The sequence below is a fragment of the Eulemur rufifrons genome, chromosome 20 (assembly GCF_041146395.1).
Source record: "Eulemur rufifrons isolate Redbay chromosome 20, OSU_ERuf_1, whole genome shotgun sequence".
Lineage (NCBI taxonomy): Eukaryota > Metazoa > Chordata > Mammalia > Primates > Lemuridae > Eulemur > Eulemur rufifrons.
In genome coordinates, this window is record NC_091002.1 from 22,990,129 (window position 1) to 23,017,782 (window position 27,654).

The window sequence follows — 27,654 nt, forward strand, 5'->3', positions numbered from 1 at the left end:
TCCCTGCTGGTCCCTGCCCTCATGCTTAATAAAGTGGTTGAAAAAAATAATTAAGATCATATATTTAAAACGCTACATACACTCTTAATATGCAATAAGTGCTGTTATTATTGCAACATCAATAACAGTAGCAATAACAGCCACTGCCTTTAAGCCACGTTGATTTGTGTTTCGGACACTACTCATGCCAAGACACTCTTTCCCCAGGTTCCGCCGCCCATTGCATTCTGGGGCTTGTAGTCCGGAAGTGAGGAGCTGATTTCTCAGCGCGCAGGCGCAGTGGCGCGGATCCCCGGAAGAACCCCTTGCAGCTCTAAGGATGAGCGGGTGGCAGTGGTGGCTGCTGCTGCGGCGGCGGTGACAGGACAGGAGCTCTATGCCTTTCCAGCTGTTCATCCCGCTCAGCCTCCTGTGCGCGCTGCTGCCCCTGCACCATGGTGCGCCGGGTCCCGACGGCACCGCGCCCGATCCCGCCCACTACAGGTGAAGGGGGCCAGGTTCCCGCCCTTCCATAGGTGGGGAATGGGAAGCGCGGACCGGGTCCCTTCCCTTTACGTCCATACCAGGACCCTCACCCCGACTCGCTCGGACCCCGCAGCTGGGCCCCAGGCAGATATCAGCTGGTGATTCCCACTTTCCGCCCTATTTCTTGTTCTTTCCCCTGCCTGGTTTCGTGTTCTGGCCCCATGCCTTATTTCTCGTCCCCGGCCCAGGGAGCGAGTCAAGGCCATGTTCTACCACGCCTACGACAGCTACTTGGAGAATGCCTTTCCCTTCGATGAGCTTCGACCTCTCACCTGTGACGGGCACGACACCTGGGGCAGGTAGTGCGTGTGGAGGGGTAAGGGGGCGGCCGGGATCTGGCGATCGGGTCCTAGGCGGGCGAGTCAGCTGGAGCTGATGGCTTCACAGTCTCCTCACCGGTTCCGGAAAGCTCCCAGCCGAGCCAGGGCCGCACTCCCCCCAATTCATGTCAGCACCCCCAGGATCCGCTCAGCCTCGCGCAGTGAAAAAAAAAATCCTGGGTTAGCCTGGGTGGGCTGGACCTCTGGGCTCGAGCTCAGCCCCAGCAGTAACAGGCACCAGTTGTGCGGACTTAGGCAAATTTCTGGAGTAATAAGTTATCGTGGAAGGGCTCAAGAGTCAGAAGACCCAACCCCTTTCTTTTATAGGTGGGCAAACAGGTCCAGGAGGGGGTGTGGCTTTCCCAGAACTTCACAGCTTTGTGTTCCCTGTGACTGAAACACTCTCTCCCCTTAGCCTCATATCACTGGCTGCTGCTTGTCACTCATAGCTCAATATGTCACCTCCTCAGCATTCGGTTCCCTAACCACCCACCCCGTTTAAGTCCCTCTCACAAGTCACCTGTTTTATTTTCTTTGTAGCACTTCTCACTCTGATACTATCATTCTCACTTATCTACTGGTTTATTTTTCTCATTTCCACTAGAATAAAAATCTCTGAAAGCTGGAATTCTCTGTCTTGTTCCTTGCTGAGTGAAGAATCATTGCATTAGCTGAAGCTGGCATTGATTGGACACTGTGCTAAGCATTTTACTGTGTCATCTGCTTTGATTCTCTTAACACCCCTAAGAGTTAAGTGACATTATCCCCGTTTCACAAATGAGTATGCTAAGGACTGACGAAATTAAGTAAACTTAGAACTTGTGCTGGTTTTTCTGTTTCAGTTTGGAAAAACGTATATACAAACAAATGGCAAATTCAAGCAGTACAAAATCATATACAATAAAGTAAATATCTCCCATACCCAAGAACTCCAACCATTCACTCTTCTGTGTATGTTTCCAGAAATAGTCTCAGTTTATACCATTATACATAGAGATGTGTATATGTGTACCTTTTTAAAATTAACTTTTTAAAGGTATAATTTACGTATAATGAAATGCACTCATTTTAAGTGTAAAGTAACCACCATCATAATCAAGATGCGGAACACTTCTGTCACTCTAAAATGTTCCCTTGTGTCCCTCTATAGTTAATCCCTCCACCACCACTGGCCCTAACAACTGCTAATCTGCTTTCTGTCAGTACATACGTCTCTTTCTGAAATGCAGATAGAGACATACTATGCCACCTATTCTGCACTTTGTCTTTTTCACCTAACAACATAATTTAAATATATTTCCATCAGCACATAGAACTCTTGTTAACAATCTCTTTCATAACTTCATAGTTTTGCACTGTTTTTACCTCAATTACTCTTCAACGGGTGGATCTTTTCAGCTTTTTGCTGTTCTAAGCAATAATGCCATGAGCATTCTCAAACTACTTTGTGCGCTGTGGGGTAAATTCCTAGATGTGGAATTGCTAAAAACCCTGTGGTCTTAGCTACAATCTTATATTGCCTCCCATAGCAGAGAAGAATGCCAAAGAATACAGGTGATGTGTTTAATTACAATTGAGCTACGTCAGCCCAGCCCCCCAGGTGCATTAAACGGGTCAGAGGATCCTGGTGATTTTTGCTGTGGCTTCTCTGTTGTGACTATCAGTGGAACAGGCAGACGCATCACTGTGCCTCCCTTAGTTTTGGGGGAATCTGATCTGGGGCAGCCCTAATATCTGGTGTTTGGTTTTCTTACTAAGCAGCTGGGGTTTCTGTTCTTTTACAGTTTTTCTCTGACTCTAATTGATGCCTTGGACACCTTGCTGGTAAGTATCTTGTCTATTCCTTTTCCTCTCCACCATTGTATGACCAGCATCCTTCCTCTTCTGGCAGCTTGACTGTGGGTGAAAAATGAATTCCTCTCCTAGGACTTTTATTTTCATCTCTCGATTCTGAAGCATCAGGCTGGTTGCCCAGCTAGATAGGGGAAAACGATGAATTCCAACTTGCTCAGGTTCATTTATTTAGCAAACATTTATAGAGGACCTGATAAGTACAGAGAACTGTGACAGGCTTATATAACTGTGGGGGATACAGAGACTTGGACATCCTCCTGTGTTCAGAGGCTTCCATTCTAGTGGCCAAGTTCTTTGATAACCACAGGAGTGATTGTGGGGAAAATGGTAATTCCTCAAGGGAAAATTGGGTGCTATTATTAGAAGAAAAGGTCTGAATATTGTATTTGGCTGATGATTTAAACAAAGAGGGTTTATTTTCTCAAGTAAAAGAAAGTCTGGAGGTAATTTCTAGCATTGAGTCAGCTACTCAACTATACCATCAGAGACCCAGCCTCTTTGTAGCTTTACATTCTACCATCATTAGAGTTTTGGCTTTTACTCTTCATGCTTAATACCTCATGGTCTAACATAGCTGCCACAGCTCCAGAAATTGAATCTTCATTCCAGGCAGAATGACACAGACAGTAAAAGCCATGTCAGCTGTATTTGACCCTTTTTATTAGGAAAACAGAAGCTTTCCAAGAAGTGCCCCCAGTAGGCTTCTCAAGGATCAGAACTGACTGGGTAACATAATCACGTCTAGCTGCAAAGGAAGCTGAGAAAGCAAGCATCTGCCTTTCCATCCTCTATGCTGGGAGGCTACAGGGGTAAAGAAGGTTGGGAATGAAACAGTGTTGGGCCAACCAACCTGTAATATTTTCACAAGGTTAAATATGACAAGAGAGGGTTAAAACAACTGATATCCATTGCAGATGCCTAACTGAGACTTCCTTGTGCATTCTGTATATTGTATCCATTTAAATTGGTACAGGATGACTCTTGAATTGTTATGGAGGAATTTACTTAACCAGTCTTTTCACATTGGGCCTAAGGGTGACTTCTAGCTCTCAGTGTTTTCTTATTCTGTCACCAATCCTAGGACAACAACTGGAGGTCTCAAGTTGAATAAGTGAGGGCCACACCAGCATAGGATCCCAGACTCTGAATCCAGCATCTTTAGTTCCTGAGACAGCTCATTGTCAGGTCTCTTTTCCTTCTAGATTTTGGGGAATGTCTCAGAATTCCAAAGAGTGGTTGAAGTGCTCCAGGACAACGTGGACTTTGATATTGACGTGAACGCCTCTGTGTTTGAAACCAACATTCGAGGTAAGGGCTGTCCTCTAGGGCCTTTGGAAGAAAAGAGTGTAGAGTTGCCTCTGTATAAACCCAGAGGTGGTAAATAAGATCTTGTGAACCCTGCCAGGGCACTTGGCTAAAACTTGTGATTGACAGAGCTCTTCTTTCCTCCTGGAGGATGGGGTGGGGAGGTCCCAGGATCTCCCATCAGTTTTAGACATGAAGGTGAGCAGCAGACAGAGAAAAGACTGGAAAGAAATATGCCAGGATTACTTACATATTTAACATATATTTGGCGCTAGGCATACAGCTGTGAACAAGAAAGATGTAATTTCTGCCTTCTTGGGACTTATTGTCTATCCAATAGAATTTTCTGCAATGATGGAAATGTTTTATATTTGTATTGAACAATATAGTAGCCACTGACCACATGGGCTATTGAGCATTTGAAATATATCTACTGGAACTGAGGAGCTGAATTTTTTAATTTCATTTAATTTTAATGATTTTAAATTTTAATAGTCTCATGTGGTTAATGATTATTGTATGTGCAAGTCTAGGGCATGACATTTCCAAACATGGCTGCCCATAAGAACCATTTGGGACCTTTTAAAAAATTCAAATGTCCAGGCTCCACCCTAAACGTAATGGATTGGGATCTCCAGGTTGGGTCCTGGCATTAATATTTTTAGCAGGCTTTCAAAGATTCTTGTGAAGCTACCACAGCCCTTATTTGCAGTAAACCTCTAGGCCACTGGCTTTACAGCTGTCACCTCTGGATGGCAGAGTTCTGTTTTCACCCCTTATTTTGTATGTTTTCTGCAAAAAAACTTATATTCTAGATATACATAAAAGTTTTAAAAAGAGAAGAGAGCAGAGGGACATGCAGTTGCTGTGTCACAACTTCTGAGTCCGATTTGTCATCTGTAATTGAAAGTCATCCTCATACCTTCATCTCTGATATGAACAGAATTAATACCAGCTTTCTTTTGGTTGACATTTGCCCAGGGTATCTTTTTCTACCCTTTACTTTGAATCTTTCTGTAGTTTTATGATTAGATATATCTTTTATAAATAGCCTTATTATATTTTGTTTATCCATTCTGACAATCTTTTCTTCTAACTGAAGGATTTAATCCATTTACATTTATTATAATTACTGATATATTTGCATTCATTTCTACAGTGCTATCTTGTGCTATATGTCTCATCTTCTCTATTTTCCTTTTTTTCTATCCTTTAACTTTTTCTATAGTTTTCCTAGCAAATTTAACAAACATAATTTATTAAAGTCAAAATTTAATGAAAATCTTTGTTTTCCTGAATAATACACAAAACCTGGCTCTGAGGACATCCTGACATGTATGTTATAGTTATATATTTTAGTTCTTTGTTTTAAATCCTCCATACATTGTAATTGTTATTCTATACGGTTGGAAGTTTTAGATTTACATGTGTATTTACCACTTTTTTGACTATCTTCAGGTGTCTCAGCCCTTCTCTCTCAAGTACTTGCTTTAGAATTTCCTTTAGTGCAGGTGTGTTCTAGTCAAACTTTCTCACCTTTTGTTTACACGAAAGTGTCTTTGTCTTACAGCCTTTGTTTGGCTTTTGGGAGGTATTTTTGGTGGGCATATGGTTCTAGGTTGATGGTTATTTTCTCTTAGTACATTGAAATATTTTTCTATTGTCTTCTGGTTTCATTGTTAAGTAGTACTCTGTCAATCTGATTGTTATTTGTTTGTAGATAATCTGTTGTTTTCATTTTCACTCTGACTGCCCCCTCCTTTAAAAATCTTTTTATAATGGAAAACTTCAAACAAACACAAAAGTAGAGAAAATAATATAATGAACTAGATGTACATATCACCCGGCTTTAATGATTGTTATTACATGGACTCTGGCTGCTTTTGAGATCTTTTTTTCCTTTGATATTCTGCTATTTTACCATGATGTATCTAAATGTGCATTTCTTTTTATAATCTTGCTCGGGATTCTTGGGTCTGAGATTGGTATCATTCCTTAATTTGAGAAAGTTCTTAACTATTTGTTCTCCACATACTACCTTTCCCCCATTTTCTCCCTCTTCTCTTTTTAGAACTCCAACTGGATATATGTTATACCTTTTCACTACATCCTCTAAGTCTCTTTAAAAATATTTTGTCTCTTTGTGTTGCATTTTGGAATTTTTTTTTTCATCTGTCTTCAAATCTACTACTTCTCTCTTCAGCTATATCCTATCTGCTATTAAACCTACCCATGTAATTTTTAATTTCAGTGACTATATTTTTCATTTTTAGGAATACTATTTGGTTCTTTTATAAATATGCTTGGTCATTTTTATAATTTATTTCTACTTATATATACCAACCTCTTTTATTTCTTTAACATATTACACATTATTTTCTATTCTGTTTGATAATTTTAATACCTGAAGTTTTAGTAGATCTTGTTCTTCTCTTATTTTTCTGCTGATTCTTACTTATAATGCTTTGTTTCCTTGTGTGTTTTCTGATTTTTTTTTTCCCACCCCCCTTTTGTGATTTTTTTTTTAACTGTATGTTCATTTCCTAGTCTTTATCTATGGGATTGATTGAGGCCTAGATTGAAGATGAATTCTTCCAGATACATTTTTTGTTTACTTCTGCCACGTGTTTGTAAGCACTACCTACCTAAACCCATGTTATGCCAAAGTTTGAAGGTTTTCTAGACTATCCTGTTAGTATGCATTCAAACAGTAAAACTTAATGAATACCAGCTTGTAGTTACTAATTCTCAAGAGAAAATGTTTTTCTTCCCTTTATTTGGCACCAACATTTGAGGCATGCAGTTTTCCTTACTGTACACTAGGGGCAGTGTGCAGGGTTTATTTTTAATTCATCCTTCCGCAGAGTATATAATTCTTTTCCAACTTTATGTAAGGACCTTCTTTCAAACTGCTACTTGGGGCAGGTCTTGCCTTTGTCCCCTACTCCCCCTCTGCCAGGAGGAGGGGAAGACTGAAACTCAAGTTCACCATTTGTCTTCATTGAGAGGGCCATTCAGGATATCTATTTAGCCGTATTTCCAGATACAAAACCTTTGTGTCTTTTTATAAGTTTTAAACATTGCATAATAAATTTCAATAGATAAATTAGTAAAATGAAGGTAATAACCACTCTTCCCTCCTCCCCCTAGGTGTGATAGGTGATTGGGAGACAGAGTGACAAAGTGAATGAACATGGGCTTTGGAATCAGACAGACCCAGCCCTACCACCTACTAGATGGGTGACCCAGAGCAAGTCACTCTACTCCCTGAACCTCACTATCTGCATCTGAGGAGGAGGTAGTAGTACCTCGTGCTTGGTACACAGTAGGTTCTTAAAAAAAATAGCCATTATTATGATCCACCAAAAGAAAAAACTGTAAGCTTGACACTGTACAGATATGTGGGATTAAGGGACTCTTCTTTCGCTAGGTGGCTCTAGCTCCTTCCCAGTGAGCATCCCCAACAGAGTGTTGAGGTTTAATTTGCACAAGGGAAAAACCGGTCCTTGGGACCATGACAGTTGCTTTTTGTACCCTCTGCAGTGGTAGGAGGACTCCTGTCTGCTCATCTGCTGTCGAAGAAGGCTGGGCTGGAAGTGGAGGCTGGATGGCCCTGTTCCGGACCTCTCCTTAGGATGGCGGAGGAGGCAGCCCGAAAACTCCTCCCAGGTAAGACCTACACAGAGATGGGGGAGAGATGAAGTCCAGTAGGTCTTGCTTCCCTGGCTGGAGATGAGAGTGGCAATGCTGAATTAGTTCCTCGTATTTCTCACCCAAATACTTGGTGTTTCTACCCCTAGGTACCTACCAGGGAAATCAAGAGAGTCCTGGGCATTTTAAGGGCCTGCTGGGGCCGTGGCCTAGGAGGGATGAGCTGACCTCATTACTGTTTGCAGGGGCAGGCTCCGGGCCAGCCTGGCGCGTAGAAGGCCTTTCCCCATATTTTGAATGAGCCCTTTTGTCCCCTCCCAGGCCCACACACTGCTGGAATAACAGGGACCCAGGGAAGAGGCTTGGTTTGAGCATTAGGAGCCCTGGATGCTAGACTTGGCTCTGCCAGCCAACATCTCCACGAAGCCACTTTTCCTCTTTGCAGTCGGGTTTCTCCATCCATCATATAGGAGTCATAATTTCCACCTCCCTACCATGTTGTGTTTTGAGGAGGCTAAAATGAGGTAAAAAGGAGAAACTGCTTAGAGAACCTCAAATTGAAATGAGAGGGCTGCAGGCCACGCCTCGGTGTTTTTGTCTAGTGGGGCAGTAACGCCAGGCTCCGTAGCATCAGCCGGACACTGTGTTCTCTGCAGGGTGTGGTGGAGGCTCTGGGGGCTTTCAGACCCAAACACGTCACTGTGTGCTTTCCACCACCCTCCCGAACCCCTCACATATTTATCCCGTCATGTGGCACTTGCCTCTTGTCCTTGGGGGAGCTGAGGACAGCGAGTGAGCTGGTTCAGGTCTCGCTCATGGCTCGAGGCTTGAGTGTCTCCTTGCAAACATCATGTCCTGTATGACTCATCCCTAGTGGAAACTCAGCCTGGTTGCTCCTTCTTTCATTTATTTATTTTTTTGGTTATTTAAGAAAAGGTCAAAAAATGGGATTTTGTCACTCCCCCCCTTTTTTTTAATACTGCCTGACTTTTCTGAAATATTCCTTAGAGCCCTTCTTGGTTGTGGCTTGCATTCTCCTCACTTGCCACTCACCAGTGCCTGCCAGAGAGCAAGTTTCTTGGCTCTAGAGGATAAAGTTGCTCGACCCTGTGGTTTTGGAAGTTTGGACAAACTTTATTCACAATTTGGTGACGCACAGGCTCCTCTGGAGTTGTTTGACCTTTTGCCTGGAGAGGAAATCTCTGCCCCTGGCTGGCTGTCCAGTTCTTGTCTTGAATCAGAAGGCAAGAGGGTGGGGTGGGCAGAACACTGGGCAGGGGTTCAGGGTGGCCGCAAGGCAGGCGTTCCCATCCCAGCTCCGTTTGACTTTCTCTGTGTGACCTTTGGCTGAATCATTTCTTTACAGGCATGATTTTCCCTACCTGTAAATCGAGGGTTGGGCTCTATCAGGGGTTTAGTGGTTTGTATCCTATTTTGTTTTTCTTTTTTAAATAACTTAGCCACTAAACTTGATGTTTAAATCAGGGGTCTCAGCCTGGCTCCTCTGGGACTGTTTAGGGTCTGCAGATAAGTTTCGTTTGGCCACAGTGGTGTTTTTAAAAACCTGTGAATGGCTCCACGTGGGGCATGCTCTCATCAGTGTGCCACGGGCCTCACCGCTCCTTGAGCTTACAACCAGCCTGCTTCACACGAAGTCACCTGCCTGGCCTCCAAAGGCACGGTGTGAAAGAAGTAGAGGTAGCTAAAGTGAGTGTGTGTGCACAGTGTGACAACCTGGAGCACAGCCTACTCCTTGACCCCGCACCACAGGCGGGAGCCTGAGGGCTGTGTGAGTCGTGTTTGACAGCCTCTGAGTGAGGTGGCTGCTCCAGGTATGACATTTATCCTTCTCTGGCTCAGACTCTAGCAGATCACCCGGGAGAAGAAGAGAGAAGTTCTGGCTAAGGTCTCAGGCTTTGGGTCTGTATCGAAACTATTCCTACCTCCCCGCTCCTGTCTGGGGTCGTAATTTTTTGATTGTTCAGCCTTTCAGACCCCCACTGGCATGCCATATGGAACGGTGAACTTGCTTCACGGCGTGAACCCAGGAGAGACCCCTGTCACATGTACGGCAGGGATTGGGACCTTCATTGTGGAATTTGCCACCCTGAGCAGCCTCACTGGTGACCCCGTGTTTGAAGACGTGGCCAGAGTGGCCCTGATGCGCCTCTGGGAGAGCCGATCAGATATTGGGCTGGTAGGTTGGCGGCCGCCCTTCCTGTTTGAGTCAAGTTTGCCACCTTCACCCCCGCTTACGAGGCCCAGGGCTCTGAGCAAGAAGTTGCAATGGAGCCAAGGGAATCTTAGGGTGACCTTGGGAGTGGTCCAGGATTTGGGCTCAGGACACTGAAAGCAGACCAAGCCCCCAGTTCAGAGGGGAAGGGAACATGAGAGCACATTTTCTGGGAGGGATTAGGGGTTGTGTTAAGCTTTGACCCCTTGAGAGTCTCTGATTTCTAGAGAGGGGGTCATATACTTCGTGCCCCTGACTCTGACTCAGTGATCTCAGGTCATCAGTTCATCTGGCTTTCATTTTTAGTATCTGTCCGTATTCGTAAAACTGTGTTCTGAGAGATGTTGAATGGATATTCCATGGAAAAGTGATTCCTGGCCAGTTAAGTTAGGGGAATAGTATATACAGTATCCTTTTTTTGGAGAGTTACAATGAACATGAGCAGAATAAAGGTTATGAAATGCCGTAGTAAAGAAATCTATTTAACTTTGCTTAGCTCAACATTTCCCAAACTTACGTGACCCCAGAGCTTCCCTTTCTCCTCCAATACCTGTGACCTGTGGAAATTGAACACACTTTGGACCAGATGATCTCTAAGGTTGATTTCAGCTCCTAAGCAGGGTGATCCAATGAGACTAACAGTAGTTGAGCCAAAGGTATCCAGGAAATAACGCTGGATTTAGTCAGAACTAGGTTCAAGCCCTGGCCTTGCTACATCGAAACTGTGTGAGTCTGAGCAAGTCACTCAACCTCTCTGGTTCAGTTACGTTAGCAGTAACATTCATGTATTAATACCAACTTTGCTGAGTCATTATGACCTATGAAGACTGTGTTTGAAAGTGATTAAGGTCCAGGCACATTTTATGCAAAGTCTGGTGCTAATTCAACTTAAGAAGTGAAGCTTGTGGGAGGAATCCTTGCAGATTCCTTAAGAAGGTGCCACTGTGGAGAACTATAGTAATTCCCTCAGTAATTCCAACACAGGCAGGTTTTCCTCCAGCACTGGAACCGGAGTTGACTCTGTTGGTGCCCTGCCCACATCCTCTCAACCTTTATCATTTCCGTGCAACTGGCCCATCTTCCAACTGCTGGCACCTGGACCTCTTTGCCTGTGGGCCTTCTCTGGTGCCTGGAGCCTGCTCTGCTTGCCTTTGGCTGGAAGTCAGGACTTCATGCCACCCACGAGCAGTTGTCAACCAGTGACAGATACTGATGGGAGTTTGTGGGTGAATATTGCAGTTCCCCACCCCTTGGGTGGGATCATTCCGAGGCTCATGGTCTACACCGAATCCCAGCACTCACCAACAGGATTGAACTCCAGTTCCCACAGTGGATACTGGCTTGATCACACACCGCTTATGAGCTGACTTCCCTTTCTTTCCTCACTTTCCCCCTCCTTCAGTGGTGTTTCTAGGGACTCTCCTTCCAAATGAACTACTTTCAGTCTTCCTTGCTGAGGGTATTAACACAGAACAGTGAGCTGTTTCTTTGACTACCAGTTGAAGTTTTCAGCTTCCATGAGGGTGTAAGTTACAAGAAAAATACATCTCTTCGTTTAAATCTTTAAAAATTTATTTTAAAAAGGCTTTACGGTCACATGGTTCAAAAGTCAAAGGATACATAAAAAGGACTCAGTGACATTGGTGAAGTCCCCTTGGGCCCCTGTCCCCCCAGCTATCCAGTTCCTCTCCTTAGAAGCAACTGCTCTATTAGGGTCTTGGGTGTCCTTCCTGAATGAATTTATGGAAATATGTAAAGTTTGTCCTGTTTCATTAGATACTGGAATCACATGCTGAGAAGTCTGAGACAGATTGTCAGAACAGCAAGTTCTCATCTCCCGTCTCACACTCTAGGCAGGGCATAAACACTCCAGATCATTTTTCTTTTTCATTTTGTGCCCAGTGTGTACAATTAAGTCCTCATAAATGTGCATGAGTGCATGTCTACCACACAGATACACAGGAAGGCTGGTCATGATCTGCCCTTGTCCCCTCCCTCCCATCGCCTACAGGTTTCCCAAGAAGCACTAGGGAGCCTGCTTTGCGTCTCACCGGGCAGTTGGGGATAGGTAGATCCTTCTTTGGCCTTGAGCTCTCCCTGGGGACAATGTTTCTCTCTCCTAGGTCGGCAACCACATCGATGTGCTCACTGGCAAGTGGGTGGCCCAGGACGCAGGCATCGGGGCTGGCGTGGACTCCTACTTTGAGTACCTGGTGAAGGGAGCCATCCTGCTGCAGGATAAGAAGCTCATGGCTATGTTCCTAGGTAAAAAGGGCAGGGTAAGGGAGCTTTCCCCATGAGTTTTGCTGTTGATGTGTAGTTGTTTATGAACTTTCTTTTTTTTTTTTTCCCACATCAAAAGAACGAGATGTTTATGAACTTTCGATGGCTCCCAAGTGTCTACAGAATCAATTCTGAATGCCTAAGTCTGCATTCAAAGCCATTATGGACACACTGCCCACTTGCTGCCCACTGTACATCTCCATGCCTTCCTGCAGGAGCCTCCCTGTGCGTGGCTCTGGATTTCTTATCTCCTGGCCCTTGCACTTGGTGTTTTCTTTGCCTATGATACCTTTTTTCCTGTGTCCAAATTCTATTCACTCTTCAAAGCCCCATTAAATGTCACCATGCCCAGGAAATAGCTTGATCCTTCCTCAGAATTTAGGGCCTTCAACAGTTACAGCTTTACCAAATGAGTGCAGAATCCATGCCTCGTTCATCCTTGTGTTTCCCGCAGTGCTTTGCCCGAGGTAGGTAATGGAGTAATGCCTGTTGGATAAATGCATCTTACCCGCCAGGCCCTTAGACGCTAGCAATACTGAGGAACTGCTGGGCACCAAATGATGACCGTTGTTATGGCTACAGTAGTCCCTCTTATCTGCAGTGTCACTTTCCATGGTTTCGGTTACCTGCAGGTAACCAAGGTCCAAAAATAACTGAGTATAGTCCAATGAGATATTTCGAGGGAGAGAGAGACCACATCCGCATAACTTTTATCACAGTATATTGTTATATAATTGTTCTATTTTATTATTAGCTATTGTTGTTAATCTCTTACTATGCCTAATTTATACAGTAAACTTTATCATAGGTATGTGTATATAGGAAAAGACAGTACAGTCATGTGTTGCTTAACGACAGGGATACGTTCTGAGAAGTGCAGTGTTAGGCGATTTCGTCCTCGTGTGAATGTCACTGAGTGCACTTACACAAACCTAGCTGGCATAGCCTGCGACACACCTGGGCTGTGTCCTGTGGCTGCCAGGCTACAGACCTGTACAGAAGTGCTGTATGGAATACTGCTGGCAATTGTAACACGACGGTAAGTGTTTGTATGTCTAGACATATCTAAACACAGAAAAGGGACAGTAAAAATATGGTTTAAAATATAAAAAATGGTACACCTATAGAGGGCACTTACCACGAATGCGGTTTGCAGGACTGGAAGTTGCTCTGGGTGAGTCAGTGAGTGAATGGGAAGGCCCAGGACATTAGTATACACTACTGTAGACTTTGTAAACCCTGCACACTGAGGCTATATACTAAATTTATTAAAAACTATTTTTCTTTCTTCGCTAATAAATTAACCTTAGCTTACTGTAACTTTTTTACTTTATAACTTGTTTGATTTTTTTTTTAAACTTTTTGACTCTTTTGTGATAACGCTTAGCTTAAAGCACAAACACATTGTATAGCTATACAAAAATATTTTCTTTATACTCTTATTCTATAAGCCTTTTTCTATTTACATTTTTTATTTTTTAAGTTTTTACCTTTTAAACTTTTTTGTTAAAAAGTAAGACACAAATACACACATTAGCCTAGGCCTACACAGGGTCAGGTTTATCAATATCACTGTCTCTCACCTCCACATCTTAGCCCACTGGAAGGTCTTCGGGGGCGTGCACAGAGCTGTCATCTCCCATGATAACGATGCCTCTTCTGGAATGCCTCTTTCCTAAGGTTGTTTCACAGTTAACTTTTTTTTTTTTTAAATAAATAGAAGGGGTATACTCCAAAATAACAATAAAAAGTCTTGTGTAGTTTAAAAAAAACATAAACCGGTAATATAGCTTTCTATTATCATTATTAAGTATTACATACTGTACATAATTGTATATGCTATACATTTATATGATTGGCAGGGCAGTAGGTTTGTTTACACTAGCATCACCACAGACATGTGAGTAATGAATTGTGCAATGAAGTTACAACACCTATGATGTCACTATGCATAGAATTTTTCAGCTCTGTTATAATCATGTAGGACCACCGTCATCTGTGCAGTTTCTTGTTGACCAACATGTTGTTATGTGGTGCATGACAGTATACATAGCGTTCAGTACTAATCAGGGTTTCAGACGTCCACTGGGGGTCTTGGAATATATCCCCCGAGAATAAGGGGGACTACTGTACTATTCAGTTATTCAGTAAATATTTGTTTAATACCATTGATGTGCCAAACACTGTGTTTCATTTAATCCTTACAACACTATGTAAGATTATCTTATTTATTTGCATGTGTATTTTGTACTTTGTTCATTCAGCTAATATTTTTTGTGCATATTTATTATGCATTGTCCTAGTGTTGGGGATTCTGGAATGAACTAAACAAAGTCCCTGCCCTCATGGATTTACAATCTAGGGAAGAGGTATGAAGTATAAATTCCAGTTCCTACTAGAATGTAAGCTTTATGAGGGGCTAGATTTTTGTCTTGTTTACTACCTCATAGGTGCCTGGCACCTAGTAGGTGCTCAGCAAACATTTGTTGAATAAATAAATAACTGAACAATCCCACAAGAGATATAACATTACTTTCTCCATTTGACAGATAATAGGACTGAGGATTAGGGGGAAAAACTTGCTCTGGGTCACAGCTAGCAAATTGTAAAGCCAGGGCTGGAATTTGGGCCTGGAAGTTTGATTGTAGAACCCATGCTACTTTCATCTGCTTGCCTCATTGCATCCTAGTCTGCTTTGAGGCTAGGCCATCATAGGATGATCTTTCAAAAGTCTAAGTCTTTGCTTCTGCTGTCAAGGCCTGCGTTTTGTCTCCCTGATCATTCACGTGTCCATTATCCTATCTCTCCACTCCAGAGTACAACAAAGCCATTCGGAATTACACCCGCTTCGATGACTGGTACCTGTGGGTGCAGATGTACAAGGGGACTGTGTCCATGCCAGTCTTCCAGTCCTTGGAGGCCTACTGGCCTGGTCTTCAGGTAGGGAAGATCAAAGGGGGTGACCATTTTTCTATGGAACTGACAAAGTAAGCTCATTCTGTTGTACAAGTCAAATAAGGTACTTTAGTTGCTTGAGTACTTTTTTTGGAGGGGTGGATTGGGGATGGAAGAGAGACCTAGAGTGAATTAGGCAAATTTAAGATACTACCAAACTAGGCTGGGCGCAATAGCACATGCCTGTAGTCTCAGCTACCTGGGAGGCTGAGGCAGGAGGATCGCTTAAGCCAGGAGTTTGAGGTTGCTGTGAGCTATGATGACACCACTGCACTCTAGCTGGAGCGACAGAGTGAGTGAGACTCTGTCTCCAAGAAAAAAAAAAAAAAGGCATTCAGATTCTGCCAAACTGAATTTTCCAAGGGGAGCTTTAAGGTTTCAGGAACCGAGCTTCCAGTTTGCCATGGAATATTGTACTACTTAAAATAAAGCATCTTTCCAGGCTAGGCAGCCCTGGCAACAGCTGTTTGTCTACTGTGCGTTTCTGTCCAATCTCCTTCTCAACAGCGGGTGTGAAGAGGGCGGTCAATGGCCCGGGCTGCTCTGCTGCCATCGTTACTTTTTCCATGACATGATCTGCCTGAAAGAGTAGGAGCTGGAAGGGATCTTAGAGCCTGTCTCATCTAACCTCTAGGTGTTCCAAAATATTACAAGGACCAAAATGTTTTTGTAATCTAGGTGTTTTTTTTTTTTTTAATTTTAAGAAAAGGTAATAAATGTGGGTGGTAGTAAATTTTCAAAGCAAAGAAAGGAATACGGTGAAAAGTAAATCTTAAGCCTCCACCCTCTGACCCTCTTCCCAGTCCACCTGCTACTATCAGTTTTCTGCATATCTTTCTAGAATGCCAATAAATATTAATATAATAAACATGTGTACATTGATATCCCCATTTTTTATTTACTTAGATGGGAACATATTCTTTGGCACCTTTTTCTTCACTGACTATATCTTGGAGATTATTCTTTATTGGTATTGTACATATAGATCAATTTTTTACCTTTTATTTTTTTATTTTTTAAGACAAAGTCTCACTCTGTCACCCAGGGCCAGAGTACAGTGGTGTCAGCCTAGCTCACTGCAACTTCAAACTCCTGACCTCAAGGAATCCTCCCACCTCTGCCTCCCAGAGTGCTAGGGTAACAGGCGTGAAAGCTAGCACACCCGGCCTTGTACAACTCCATCATATAATAGAACTGATCATACCCCGACCCTGCTTAATTCCATTTCCATGCATGTTCCCCAAGAGAGTAATTCAAGAGGGAAAGATGCAACTTATATACAAATTACCCTGTGGCAAACTTGATGACAAAGAAAAACCAGAAATGATCCAAATGTCTAATAACAGAGGAACAAATAAATGATTGTATTTTGATGGAATGGATTATTAGATAACTTTAATTTAAAAATGAACTAAGGCCAGGCACAGTGGCTCACTGTAATCCTAGCACTCTGGGAGGCCGAGGCGGGAGGATCGCTTGAGATCAGGAGTTCAAGACCAGCCTGAGCAAGATTGAGACACCTCCCCACCCCCATCTCCACAAAAAATAGAAAAATTAGCCAGGGGTGGTGGCACACACCTGTAGTCCCAGCTACTCGGGAGGCTGAGGCAGGAGGATCGCTTGAGCTTGGGAGTTTGAGCTTGCAATGAGCTAGGATGACGCTACTGTACTCTAACCTGGGCAACAGGTCTCAAAAATAAATAAATAGAACTAATGTGCAAACTTATTTGTTACATGAAGAAGTGGTGAACAATAATCAAGGCAACATGAAGGAATGAAGATTGCTATTGGACTATAGTGAGGAATTAGTGATAATTAAATTTTTAAAAAATTTGATTAAGTAGACTTAACAACAAAAAATACCCATTAAATACCCATTATCGTACATACATATGCATTACAACTCTATAAAATTTTGGATTTGTATGTTAAAGAACAGAAGAAAACAAAGTCATATAGTAGATGTCTGATAGTATAAGATTAAGAAGATATTTATCTTTTTATTCTTGTATGTTTTTTAAAAAAAAAATCACTTGAAATAAACATTGGAATAGCAGATATCAGAGCTATTATATCTGGGTGGTAGGTTTAAAGGGGGCTTTTTTATGCCGTTATTTTCCATATTTCCTAAAATAAAAATAAAAAAATAAGAAAGAGAGAGGGTTTGATAATGAAAGCTTCCATCACAGTTTGTCTGGAATGGGTGTGCTCCGTGCATGGCACTTTTTCCTAGGGCTCCTGGGTTATTTCCCTGTGAGGTTATAACAACACTAATAGCTAACATTTATTAAACATCAACTTAGGGCCTGGTAGTTGTCTGACACACAAAGGTGATAAATCAATTAAATTCATGAGATGAAAGAATAATTTATGTACCAGATACTTTACATGGAATCATCACAACATGCTCAGATGGATTTTTTTTCATAGATGAAGAAAGGAGGAGGCTTAGAGGTGTTAAATTGGTTCATTCATGGACTCAGAAAATATTTGAATGCCTTCTGGGTCCTTGGCCCTGCCCTCGGGAAGTTTATAGAAGAGGAGACACTAAGAAAAATTTAAACAGACAAATATGTAAAATAACGCATTGCAGTGCAGGAAACAAATAAGAGGCTGACATGGAGAAATTGGGTGGGGACTACTTTAGACAGGTGTTCAGGGAGGCCTCTCAGAAGTGGTGATATTTAAGCTGATACTTGAAGGGTAAAGAGTTGGGGCTCGTTGGATGTTCCAGGCAGAGGAAACAGCATGTGTAAAGCCCCTGAGGCAGGAAAGAGGTGGGCGCTTATCAGAAATAAAGAAAAGCAGTGTGTCCACAGTCCAGGAAAGGAAAAGCCCAATCACTGGAAGGTCAGCAGTGACCAGCTTGTGCAAGGCCTCAAGGGCCATGGTGAGGCATCTGGACTTCATGCTGAACCCATGCGGAGCCACTGTGGTCTGGTGTGTGTAGCGAGACGGTGACTCTGGCTGCCTCGGGGAGGGCCAAGAGGGCGCATGGTGGGACCAGCGAGGAAGCCTCTGAGGTCATCCCAATGGGAGATTCCGGTGACCAGGTGGTGGCTCTGGAGAGAAAGAGAGAAAAGTCTTGGTGATGTGGAAATGGAATTAGCAGCAGTAGCTGATGGAATGGATGTGGGGCTGGGGAACAAGGGAGGAGTCAAGAATGATGACCAGGTTTTTGGCCAGAGTAACTGGGTGGACAGTGGTGACATTTACCAAGAAGGGAGAGCCGTGAGAGTAGGGGGGCAACTTTGTGGGAAAGCAAGGGAATCAAGAATTTTGTTTGGGAAATGTCAAGCTTGTTCTATCCATGAGATTTCCAATGGGATGTCAAGGTCAGCTTTTTCCCTGTGAGCTAATTTTCATAGTGATGGCTACTTAGCAACAGCTAGTAAAATTATAAATGTATATATCCTCTGACCCAGCAATCCTAATTCTGACAATTTATCGTCCAGATACTCTTTGCATATGTTCGAAGTGACATACGTACGGGGTTATTTATTATAGCCTCTATGGTTGGAACCAAGCCAAATAACTATTAATAGGGAACTGATTAAATTACAGTCTGAGCAACGGAATGCTATGTAACTGCGTAAATAGGAAGAGGGAGCTCTCTGTGTACTTATGTGAAAAAATAGGATATTGTTAAATGCATAAAGGAAAGTGCAAAACAGTATATTTAATAGGCTATTTTTAGTGCAGAGAAAATAATATATACTCATTTTTGCTTATATTTGCATAAAGAAACTGAAAGATTATGCAAGAATCTAATGAAAATGGTTGTCTGTTGGGGGTGTAGGGTGGGAATGAGACTAAGCATTGTCAGCCTTTTCCCTATTCTTCCCATTTTGAACTGACTGGCTGAATTCAAAAACCGTTAGTAGCTAACATTGACTGTGAAGGTCCAGAGATACAATTTCTGTTCCTTCCAACAAGGTATGAGGTAGGTATTGTATTTGACACTTTATAGATGAGGCTCAGAGAAGCCAAGTGTCTGGCGGAGGGCCATGGAGTTAGTAAAGGCAGACCAGGGTCTGACTGAAGGTTTCTTGGCTCCAAAGGCTTTGTGTCTTCCCTGAGGTTGTCTGTGAGTTTTTGTGCCTGGTGTCTGCCTGCCTGACAGCCACTTGTCTCCCACAGAGCCTGATTGGAGACATTGACAATGCCATGAGGACCTTCCTCAACTACTACACCGTATGGAAGCAGTTTGGGGGGCTCCCGGAATTCTACAACATTCCTCAGGGATACACAGTGGAGAAGCGAGAGGGCTACCCGCTTCGGCCAGGTAAGCAGCATCGCGCTCCAGCAGCGCACAGGCTGTAGTTCCTCAAACCCCAAACCCTCACGTCTCTACAAGGCTTCGTGCTCCACAGCTGCTCACAAGTCCATTTTTTCCCATCTGATCCTTCCCTGGGCTCTGGATGGTTTTCCTACAAGGAATTCATTATACCCATAATTTTAGATGTGGAAACCGAGGCCAAGTGGGTTGAAATGGCTTGTCCAAGGCTGTCAAGTACGGGAGCCAGGACTGGAACCCAGGTCTCCTAACTGCATCGTCGGCTATTTCAAATTGGGAAGTGAGAGAGGAGAGAAAGAGTCAGGTTGACTCCTGAGCTCCTGCCATCGGGGTTTCAGAAGTATGAGCAAACTTCCTAAGTCCGTGGGAAAGATAAATTATGCTTCTCTAGTATGGAATGTTAGAACTTTGGGACGGACCTTAGGAATCAGTCTCATCCTCCTCCCCGTTTGCAGCTCAGAATCAAGAAAGGGACGACACACTAGGTACTGTCAGAAGTTCCTTTCCAACTCTGATGTCCTCTGATTCACTTTAGGAAAGTTAAAAGTTGTGAGGAGGGGAAGGGACAAGGGGGAAGGAAGCTTAGTCAGCACACTCAGTCATCCCCCACCCCAAAATAGGTCAGGGTGCCATTGTCTTAGACAATTTCCACCTTCCCACCTGAATTGCCCTTTGACTGTGGGACAGGCCTTCCTGGTGGCTTCTGCCCATCCTGCTGTCCTCTACCCCGTTTCCTTCCTCCTCTAGCTTTAGCGATTATTCAAGGAATAATCTAGGAGGGGGACAGGAGAGGGAGTGAAACAGCAGGCATAGAGAGCTAATTAGTCACTATGACTCCTTAGAGGCTGCTGTTCTTGGCAGTCCCCGTGCATTTGTTCTCATGGCACTTTTATTTAAAGAGAAACTCCGAGAAGGGATCGTATCTAGTGTTACCAGTAGATAAAATGAAGATCAGAGTTTCGGACTAAATGTAAGACATAGGCTTGCACAATCTCAGGATTAAAGGAAAACGGAGAAGTCTTCTAATTGAAATCCTCCTGTACTAGCCCTGTCAAGTGGTTATCTAGTCTGTGCTTAGTTACCACCCGTGACAGGGAGATTGCTACTTGCAGAGGCAACCTCTTCCATTTGCAGGACAGGCTGGCAGGAAGGCATTAGTGGCAAGTAAGGCACCACCGTCAGGAATCCGGGAGTGCCTTAGTCCAGCCACCCTTCCTATCCCAAAACAATAAAACAGGAGACAAGGTACTACTCTGCCACTGGATTGGCCAGTGCCTTATACTTTAGCACATGGCTCCTGGCAGCAGAGTCGGAGCACGGAGCTTTGCCTAAGGCCTCTGAGGAGCTGGGTGTGGTGGTGTGTGTCTGCAGTCCCAGCTGCGCAGGAGGCTGAGGCAGGAATATTGCTTCAGCCCAGGAGTTCAAGACTGCAGTGAGCTATGATGACGCCACTGCATTCCAGCCTGGGTGACAGAGTGAGACCCTGTCCCTAAAAGATAAAAAGGTTTCTGAGAGCCTTTACTTCCCCCTAAGTCTAAATCTAAATCTTGAGCTGTCAACTTCCTCTAGAGAGTTGGCCAGATGTACAGAAAAGTAAAACAGTAACTCGCATAATTAGGAGGCCTGTGTGTGAGGAAGAGAAAGAAGATGACTGGCCCTGGGGACGCTGACCCCACCAGCTGCTAGAAGCAGAAGTGGGGACCTCTCACGAGTGCACTGTCTTTTCCGCCTTTGAACACACACAGTGTGTGTCCGTCTGCCAGTAAGTGTGCCCCAGGCTGCATCTTAGCATAGGAGCAGTTAGATCAGCCGTTGTCCAGAGGCCTGCGGGCTGAGGGGAGGGGGAAGTAGGAGAGAATTAGGGAAGTAGCAGAGACTTTCGCTCTGAAGTCAGAACTGGAATTTGCAGTAATAAGTCAGAAGGGAGAGAAAAGTGCTGACCAAAGCCAGGAGGAAACAGGACAGGAGAAGTTCCATGGGAGATGTTGACATAGGGAGGGAAGAAGGATTCTTTCCCTTCTGAGAAAAGACGGGTGAAGAAGTCGAAATGCACATTGAGCTGTAGCTTCCACCCACTGTGAGGCCACCCCAGTCAACTCTGTCTTTCCCATAACCGTTCTTTAGGTATTTGAGAGCAGTGAGCACATTTCCCTGGTTCTCCTTATCTCCAGAATAAATACTCTCATCCGGACCCACTCCCGTTTGCTAATACTCATCTTTAGATAAGGCCACGTCAGAACATCAGATTCCAGTCGTGGCATAACATAGGGCAAGACGTCACGTTATTCTGGGCACAGGGAACAGATGACTGCATGTTTGTTAGATTCAGGGTTGGTTCTCTGATATCTTAACCTTCATCTTTTTGTCCATTCCCATCTCAAAAAGAGCCTTTGCATGACAGGTTCATACTCTTCTTTTTAAGTTTTAGGATTAGGTTAGACTGTGGGTGACAGAAAAAAATTAGTAGCTTAATTAAGAGAGAAATTTATTTCTCTCTCGTGTTCTGGGCTTATATGGCTGTCTGTAGTGTCCTTAATCCCACCCGGCTGCGGGGAGCAGTTGTTAAGTCTAGGCAGCCATGAGCATGGCTGAAGGAAGGGACACTGCTACTAAGGAAGGAGGGAACAGATATTGGGAAATAGGCAGCAGCCTCTGCCACCTTCTCTGTCCTGGAGCCTGGCCGTCCTTCTCTACCTTTGGGTGGGAGTCTCTGGTCAGCCTTAAAGCTGGTCTCCACTGAGCTTCAGGTATGGGGACATTGGCTTTGAAAACTCTGCATTGGAGCTATCCCATGTTCCTCCTAGTTGAGACCCTGTGGACAAGGTGTCGGGGGGAGGAGTCCCTCACTCCCAAGTGGGCCCCAAGCCATCCTGTGTAGCCACTGGGTGAGGAGGGTCTGCTTTGGACTTTGCAGAACTCATTGAGAGTGCGATGTACCTCTACCGGGCCACGGGGGATCCCACCCTCTTAGAACTCGGAAGAGATGCGGTGGAATCCATTGAAAAAATCAGCAAGGTGGAGTGCGGATTTGCGACAGTAAGTGTTTGCCTGGGCCCAAGAATTGGGAAGTGTCTCCCCTTGCTGCTAAAGAGCCTTATCAAGGATGGAGCTTTGGGAATTCTAGAATATAGCACTAGAGGGGACCTTGGAGTTGTACATAACCCCTTTATTTTATAGAGGGGGGAACTAAAGAACAGAGAATTTAAGAGCTTTGCTAAAGGTCACACAGCTAGTGGAGGTGGAGCTAGGATTAGTTCCCAGGGGTCTTGACCCCAGGCCCTTGGCCTTCCTCTGCATCAGAGATCCTTTGTCTGTCTGAATAGGTGACTTCTCAGGGGTGAGTTTTATGAACAGTTTTGTGAGAGGGCTTATAAAATGGACTTTAAGAAGGGAAATGCAGAGTCCCACAACCCTGTTTTCAAACCTGGGGCTCCTTAACACAACAGTCCTACTGGTCTCACAGGTGTTTATTGAATGTCTTTCACATGCCAGGTGCCATGCTAGGCCCCAGGGTTATAGTCGTGAAGAAAGACCAAGCACCTGCTCTCATGGAACTTACATTTTAGTAGGAAAAATGATGAATGTGTATCTGGGAGACAGAAAGCCCGCTGTGGCCAGAGTGGAGTAAGCAGGAGGAAAGGGGGAACAGATAAGTTCCCAGAGATAGGCAGGGGCTAGACCACGTAGGGCTTCTGTAAGCCGTGTAGGAGTTGGGATTTCATTCTGCTTGGAATGAGAAGCCTTGGTAGGATTTACAGCACAGCAATGACACAATCTGATTTGTATTTTAGAAAGATCACTCTGGCTGCTGTAGAGAATAGATTGAAAGGGTTAAGAATAAGAGCCGGGCCGGGCATGGTGGCTCAGGCCTATAATCCTAGCATTTGGGAGGCCAAGGCGGGTGGATCGTTTGAGCTCAGGAGTTCGAGACCAGCCTGAGCAAGAGCAAGACCCCCGTCTCTACTAAAAATAGAAAGAAATTATATGGACAACTAAAAATATATATAGAAAAAATTAGCCAGGCATGGTGGTGCATGCTTGTAGTCCCAGCTACTTGGGAGGCTGAGGCAGGAGGATTGCTTGAGCCCAGGACTTTGAGGTTGCTGTGAGCTAGGCTGATGCCACGGTACTCTAGCCTGGGCAACAGAGCAAGACTCTGTCTCAAAAAAAAAAAAGAAAAAAAAAGAGTAAGAGCCGGCCAGTGGCTCATGCCTGTAATCCCAGCACTTTGGGAGGCTGAGGCAGGAGGATCCCTTGAGGCCAGGAGTTTAAGAACAGCCTGGGCAACATAGCAAGACCCTGTCTCTACAAAAACAAACAAAAAACCAGAAAATGGGTGAGAGCCATCTCACATCCTTATAGAACCCAAGCAGGCAAGATATAAATAAACAACCATTACAGACACATAAAAACCAGACGTATAAGAAAAATGGTCTGGGCTGGGTGTGGTGGCTCATGCCTGTAATCCTAGCACTCTGGGAGGCCGAGGTCGGAGGATCTCTTGAGGTCAGCAGTTGAAGACCAGCTGGAGCAAGAGTGAAACCTTGGCTCTACTAAAAATAGAAGAATTAGCTGGTCATAGTGGCGCATGCCTCAGCTACTCAGGAGGCTGAGGCAGGAAGATTGCTTGAGTCCAAGAGTTTGAGGCTGCAGTGAGCTATCCTGATGCCACTGTACTCTAGCCGGGGTGACAGAGCAAAAACTCTTTCTAAAAAGAAAAAAAAAAAAAACAAACAAACAAAACAAACCCAGAAAATAGTCTGGAAGAAAATGCCCTGAAAAAGGCCGGGCGCGGTGGCTCACGCCTGTAATCCTAGCACTCTGGGAGGCCGAGGTGGGCGGATCGTTTGAGCTCAGGAGTTCGAGACCAGCCTGAGCAAGAGCGAGACCCCACCTCTACTAAAAATAGAAAGAAATTATATGGACAGCTAAAAATATATATAGAAAAAATTAGCCGGGCATGGTGGCGCATGCCTGTAGTCCCAGCTACTCGGGAGGCTGAGACAGGAGGATAGCTTGAGCTCAGGAGTTTGAGGTTGCTGTGAGCTAGGCTGACGCCACGGCACTCACTCTAACCTGGGCAACAGAGTGAGACTCTGTCTCAAAAAAATAAATAAATAAATAAATTAATTAAAAAAAAAAAAAAAAGAAAGAAAATGCCCTGAAAAGCCTACAGAGTTTGTGTTGGGGCATGAGATTTTTCAAAACATAAAAAATTGCTTTTGCAACATTTTGTAATGTATATATAATGTATATTAAGTAAAATGTAGATAAAATTTAGATATATATTTTAAAAGAGAAGACCTATATGTGTAGGGGAAAAATAAAGCAATGATGTTTTGGTTTCAAATATGTTATATTCTATGCAAAGCCCATTGGGGCCTTCTTAGGAATGCTAGACTTATTTCCACAAAAATGAAGCCCTTTGGAGGTCTTCCAAGGTGAATTATGGGAATAGGCGCCTGACCTTTGCCAAACAGGGCAAGAGAGTAATAATTCTGATAATGTCAAGTCCATATTTGAGTCACATTTTTTGTGTAAGATAGATGTCCACTGAGAATTAGTTTTCTTTAGAAATGTATTGCTAATTTTGAGAACCTAGGCTAAATGGTTCTAGCAAGTAGTCTTGCTCATCCATGCCTGTATACTCAGTTGAAATTTTCTAAATAAGACTCCTTATTAGCTGTTTGCAATAGCAAAAACTTAGTATCCACATTAATGCCCATCCAGGGAGGATTAGCTAAGTCAATGATGATACATTTCTACAATGGAAAACTCTGCCATCATTAGAAGGGATGATTAAGTCTATAGTTACAGATAAGAGATTGTCACTCACGTAGGAAGGTCCGTAGGGACCTTTCTGATGAAACAGCATTTGAGCAGAGATCTGCAGGAAGAGAGGGAGCAAGCTATGAGGACGTCTGGGGGAAGAGTGCTCCAGGCTGAAAGAAGAATAAATACAAGGAACCTGGGGTGGGAGTGTATGTGTTAACTCAAGAAACAGAGGGGCACATGCCCAGAGCTGCAAGAAGGAGGAGTAGAGGGGTGACAGATGAGGGCTGGATCTAGCAGTCCACAGTAAGGACTTGTGATTTTAGCCTGTGTGAGATGGAGTGTCAACAGGGAGTTTGGAGTAAAGAAGTGACAGGTGAGACATATGGTATAAATATACTGTAGGGTTAAGGATGGAAGCCAGAAGCCCAGTTGGAAGCTGTCGTGATAATCCAGGTGAGAGACGGTGGTGGTTTGGAACAGAGTGCAGCTCTGAAAAGTTAAATGATTTGCCCAAAGATCCTCAACTTCTTGGTGGCAGAGCAGGAATTAGGATGAGGGTCGCCTGACCCTTACTCCCAAACTGCGATGCTGCTCTGACTTGCTTCCTTCTCCCACGTGGCAGATCAAAGATCTGCGAGACCACAAGCTGGACAACCGCATGGAGTCGTTCTTCCTGGCCGAGACTGTGAAATACCTCTACCTGCTGTTCGATCCGACCAACTTCATCCACAACAATGGCTCCACCTTTGACACAGTGATCACCCCCTATGGGGAGTGCATCCTGGGGGCCGGGGGGTACATCTTCAACACGGAAGCTCACCCCATCGACCCCGCCGCCCTGCACTGTTGCCGGAGGCTGAAGGAAGAGCAGTGGGAAGTGGAAGACTTGATGAGGGAATTCTACTCTCTCACACGGAACAGGTCGAGATTTCAGAAAAAGACTGTGAGTTCGGGGTCATGGGAACCCCCAGCGGGGCCGGGAACATTCTTCTCACCTGAAAACGATGACAAGGTGAGGGAGAAGAAGCCTGCCAAGCAGAAAGTCCCACTTCTCAGCTGCCCTAGCCAGCCCTTCACCTCTAAGTTGGCGTTACTGGGACAGGTTTTCCTAGACTCCTCATAACCACTGGATGATTTTGTATGTTTATTTTTTTTGAGACTAAACTATAATAATAAATCTGCTTTTGGCTATCATGTTTGGGTTACATGTTAGACTATTTCATATGATTTCTTTGAAAGAAAGTGTTCGTGACTAATAACAATTGTGACTCTAGTTTCTTTTCCTCATACACTTGGAGAAACAGCTAAACCCAAGGTTAGCTGGCTCCAAAGGCCCCAGCGATTGACAGTTGAATCTCTCTTCCTTTTCTGGGGTCTTTGAGGACAGGGTTGTTATAAATATATTTCTTTGTAGTTCTTGCTCCAAACTGTGCTGCTGCTCTTTAATCAACCCATCTATCCACCTGTCCTTCCAGGCAACAAAAATTTATTAAGCATCTTTGGGTGCCAGCTATAGCCCTAGAGGTTCAGCAGTGAACAAGGCAAGCAGTTTTTATTCTTATGAAAACTAAATTCTAGCAAAGAGAAATAAACTGGGAGACATACAAAATAACATTGTGATCAGTTCCATGAAGAGAACAGGGCTCTGTGCTAGAGAATAGTGGGGGAGGGTTAAGCTACCTTAGGGTGGTCAGGGAAGGCCTCCCCCAGGAGGTGAGTTTTTAAACTCTTCATTATGTAAAATGTTAAACACATAAAAATGGAGAGAACAAGATAGTGATCCCTCATGTGCTCAGTAGCCAGCTTTAACAAACCCAGCTTCAGAAATTGTGGACTCATGACCAACCTTATTGATATCCACACTAGATTATCTCGACTCCCAAACACTTCATTCCTCAAAGTATTTCAAAATACATCCTCAAACACAGCTACAGAAATCAATAATTATTCCTTAGGATCTTCAAATATCCAATTAATGTTCACAATTTTTTGTTTTATCAATTTGTATTATAGTTTGAATCAGGATCCAGATAGGGTTTATACATTTGGAATTAGATGATATATCTCTGACGTGTCTTCTAATCTATAGCAGTTCTTTCTCTCTCCCTCCTTATCTTCCTACTCCTCCCCCATTTTCATTACAACTCAATGAAGCTGAGTTGTTTTCCCCATAGATTTCCCATATTACAGATTTTGCTAATTGCATTCCCATGGTCTTTAATTTGTAGCTCTGTATTTTTTTGTAAGTCGATATTAAGATCTAGAGGCATCATCAGATTCGGATTTTTAATTTTGCTTTTATTTTTCAAGAATGGCTCATAAGTGCTATTGTGTACTCAGCAGGCAGGTGGTGTCTGGTAGTCTCTGTCACTAACAGCCATTTGTTGATCATTGCCTAGAGCCCTTATTTCAATAGAGGTTAAAAAAAAGTGATTCTAATTTTGTTAGACTACTGT

At 43.8% G+C, this 27,654-nt stretch overlaps 1 protein-coding gene across 2 annotated transcripts; it reads left to right on the forward strand.

Annotated features, from left to right (window-relative positions):
* The first annotated feature begins 298 nt into the window (after nt 1-298).
* On the forward strand, nt 299-26,393 carry EDEM2 (ER degradation enhancing alpha-mannosidase like protein 2). Of its 2 annotated transcripts, XM_069496671.1 has the most exons (11): nt 299-483; nt 714-824; nt 2,630-2,669; nt 3,902-4,007; nt 7,548-7,673; nt 9,641-9,852; nt 12,012-12,153; nt 14,987-15,111; nt 19,267-19,411; nt 22,338-22,459; nt 25,821-26,393. In XM_069496671.1, exons 1-11 carry the CDS (start codon nt 377-379, stop codon nt 26,319-26,321), a joined length of 1,737 nt encoding a protein of 578 aa, XP_069352772.1. In that variant the 5' UTR covers nt 299-376; the 3' UTR covers nt 26,322-26,393. The 2 variants fall into 2 exon arrangements, with proteins under 2 accessions (XP_069352772.1, XP_069352774.1); XM_069496673.1 differs by lacking the exon at nt 714-824.
* Nucleotides 26,394-27,654: the final 1,261 nt, after the last annotated feature.

Bases quoted from the DNA above. Each gene is read 5' to 3' on its own strand.
- EDEM2 (XM_069496671.1), top strand. From the start codon at position 377: ATGCCTTTCCAGCTGTTCATCCCGCTCAGCCTCCTGTGCGCGCTGCTG. The intron at 484-713 runs GTGAAGGGGGCC...TCCCCGGCCCAG, and splicing joins CCCGATCCCGCCCACTACAG to GGAGCGAGTCAAGGCCATGT. The intron at 12,154-14,986 runs GTAAAAAGGGCA...TCTCCACTCCAG, and splicing joins GCTCATGGCTATGTTCCTAG to AGTACAACAAAGCCATTCGG.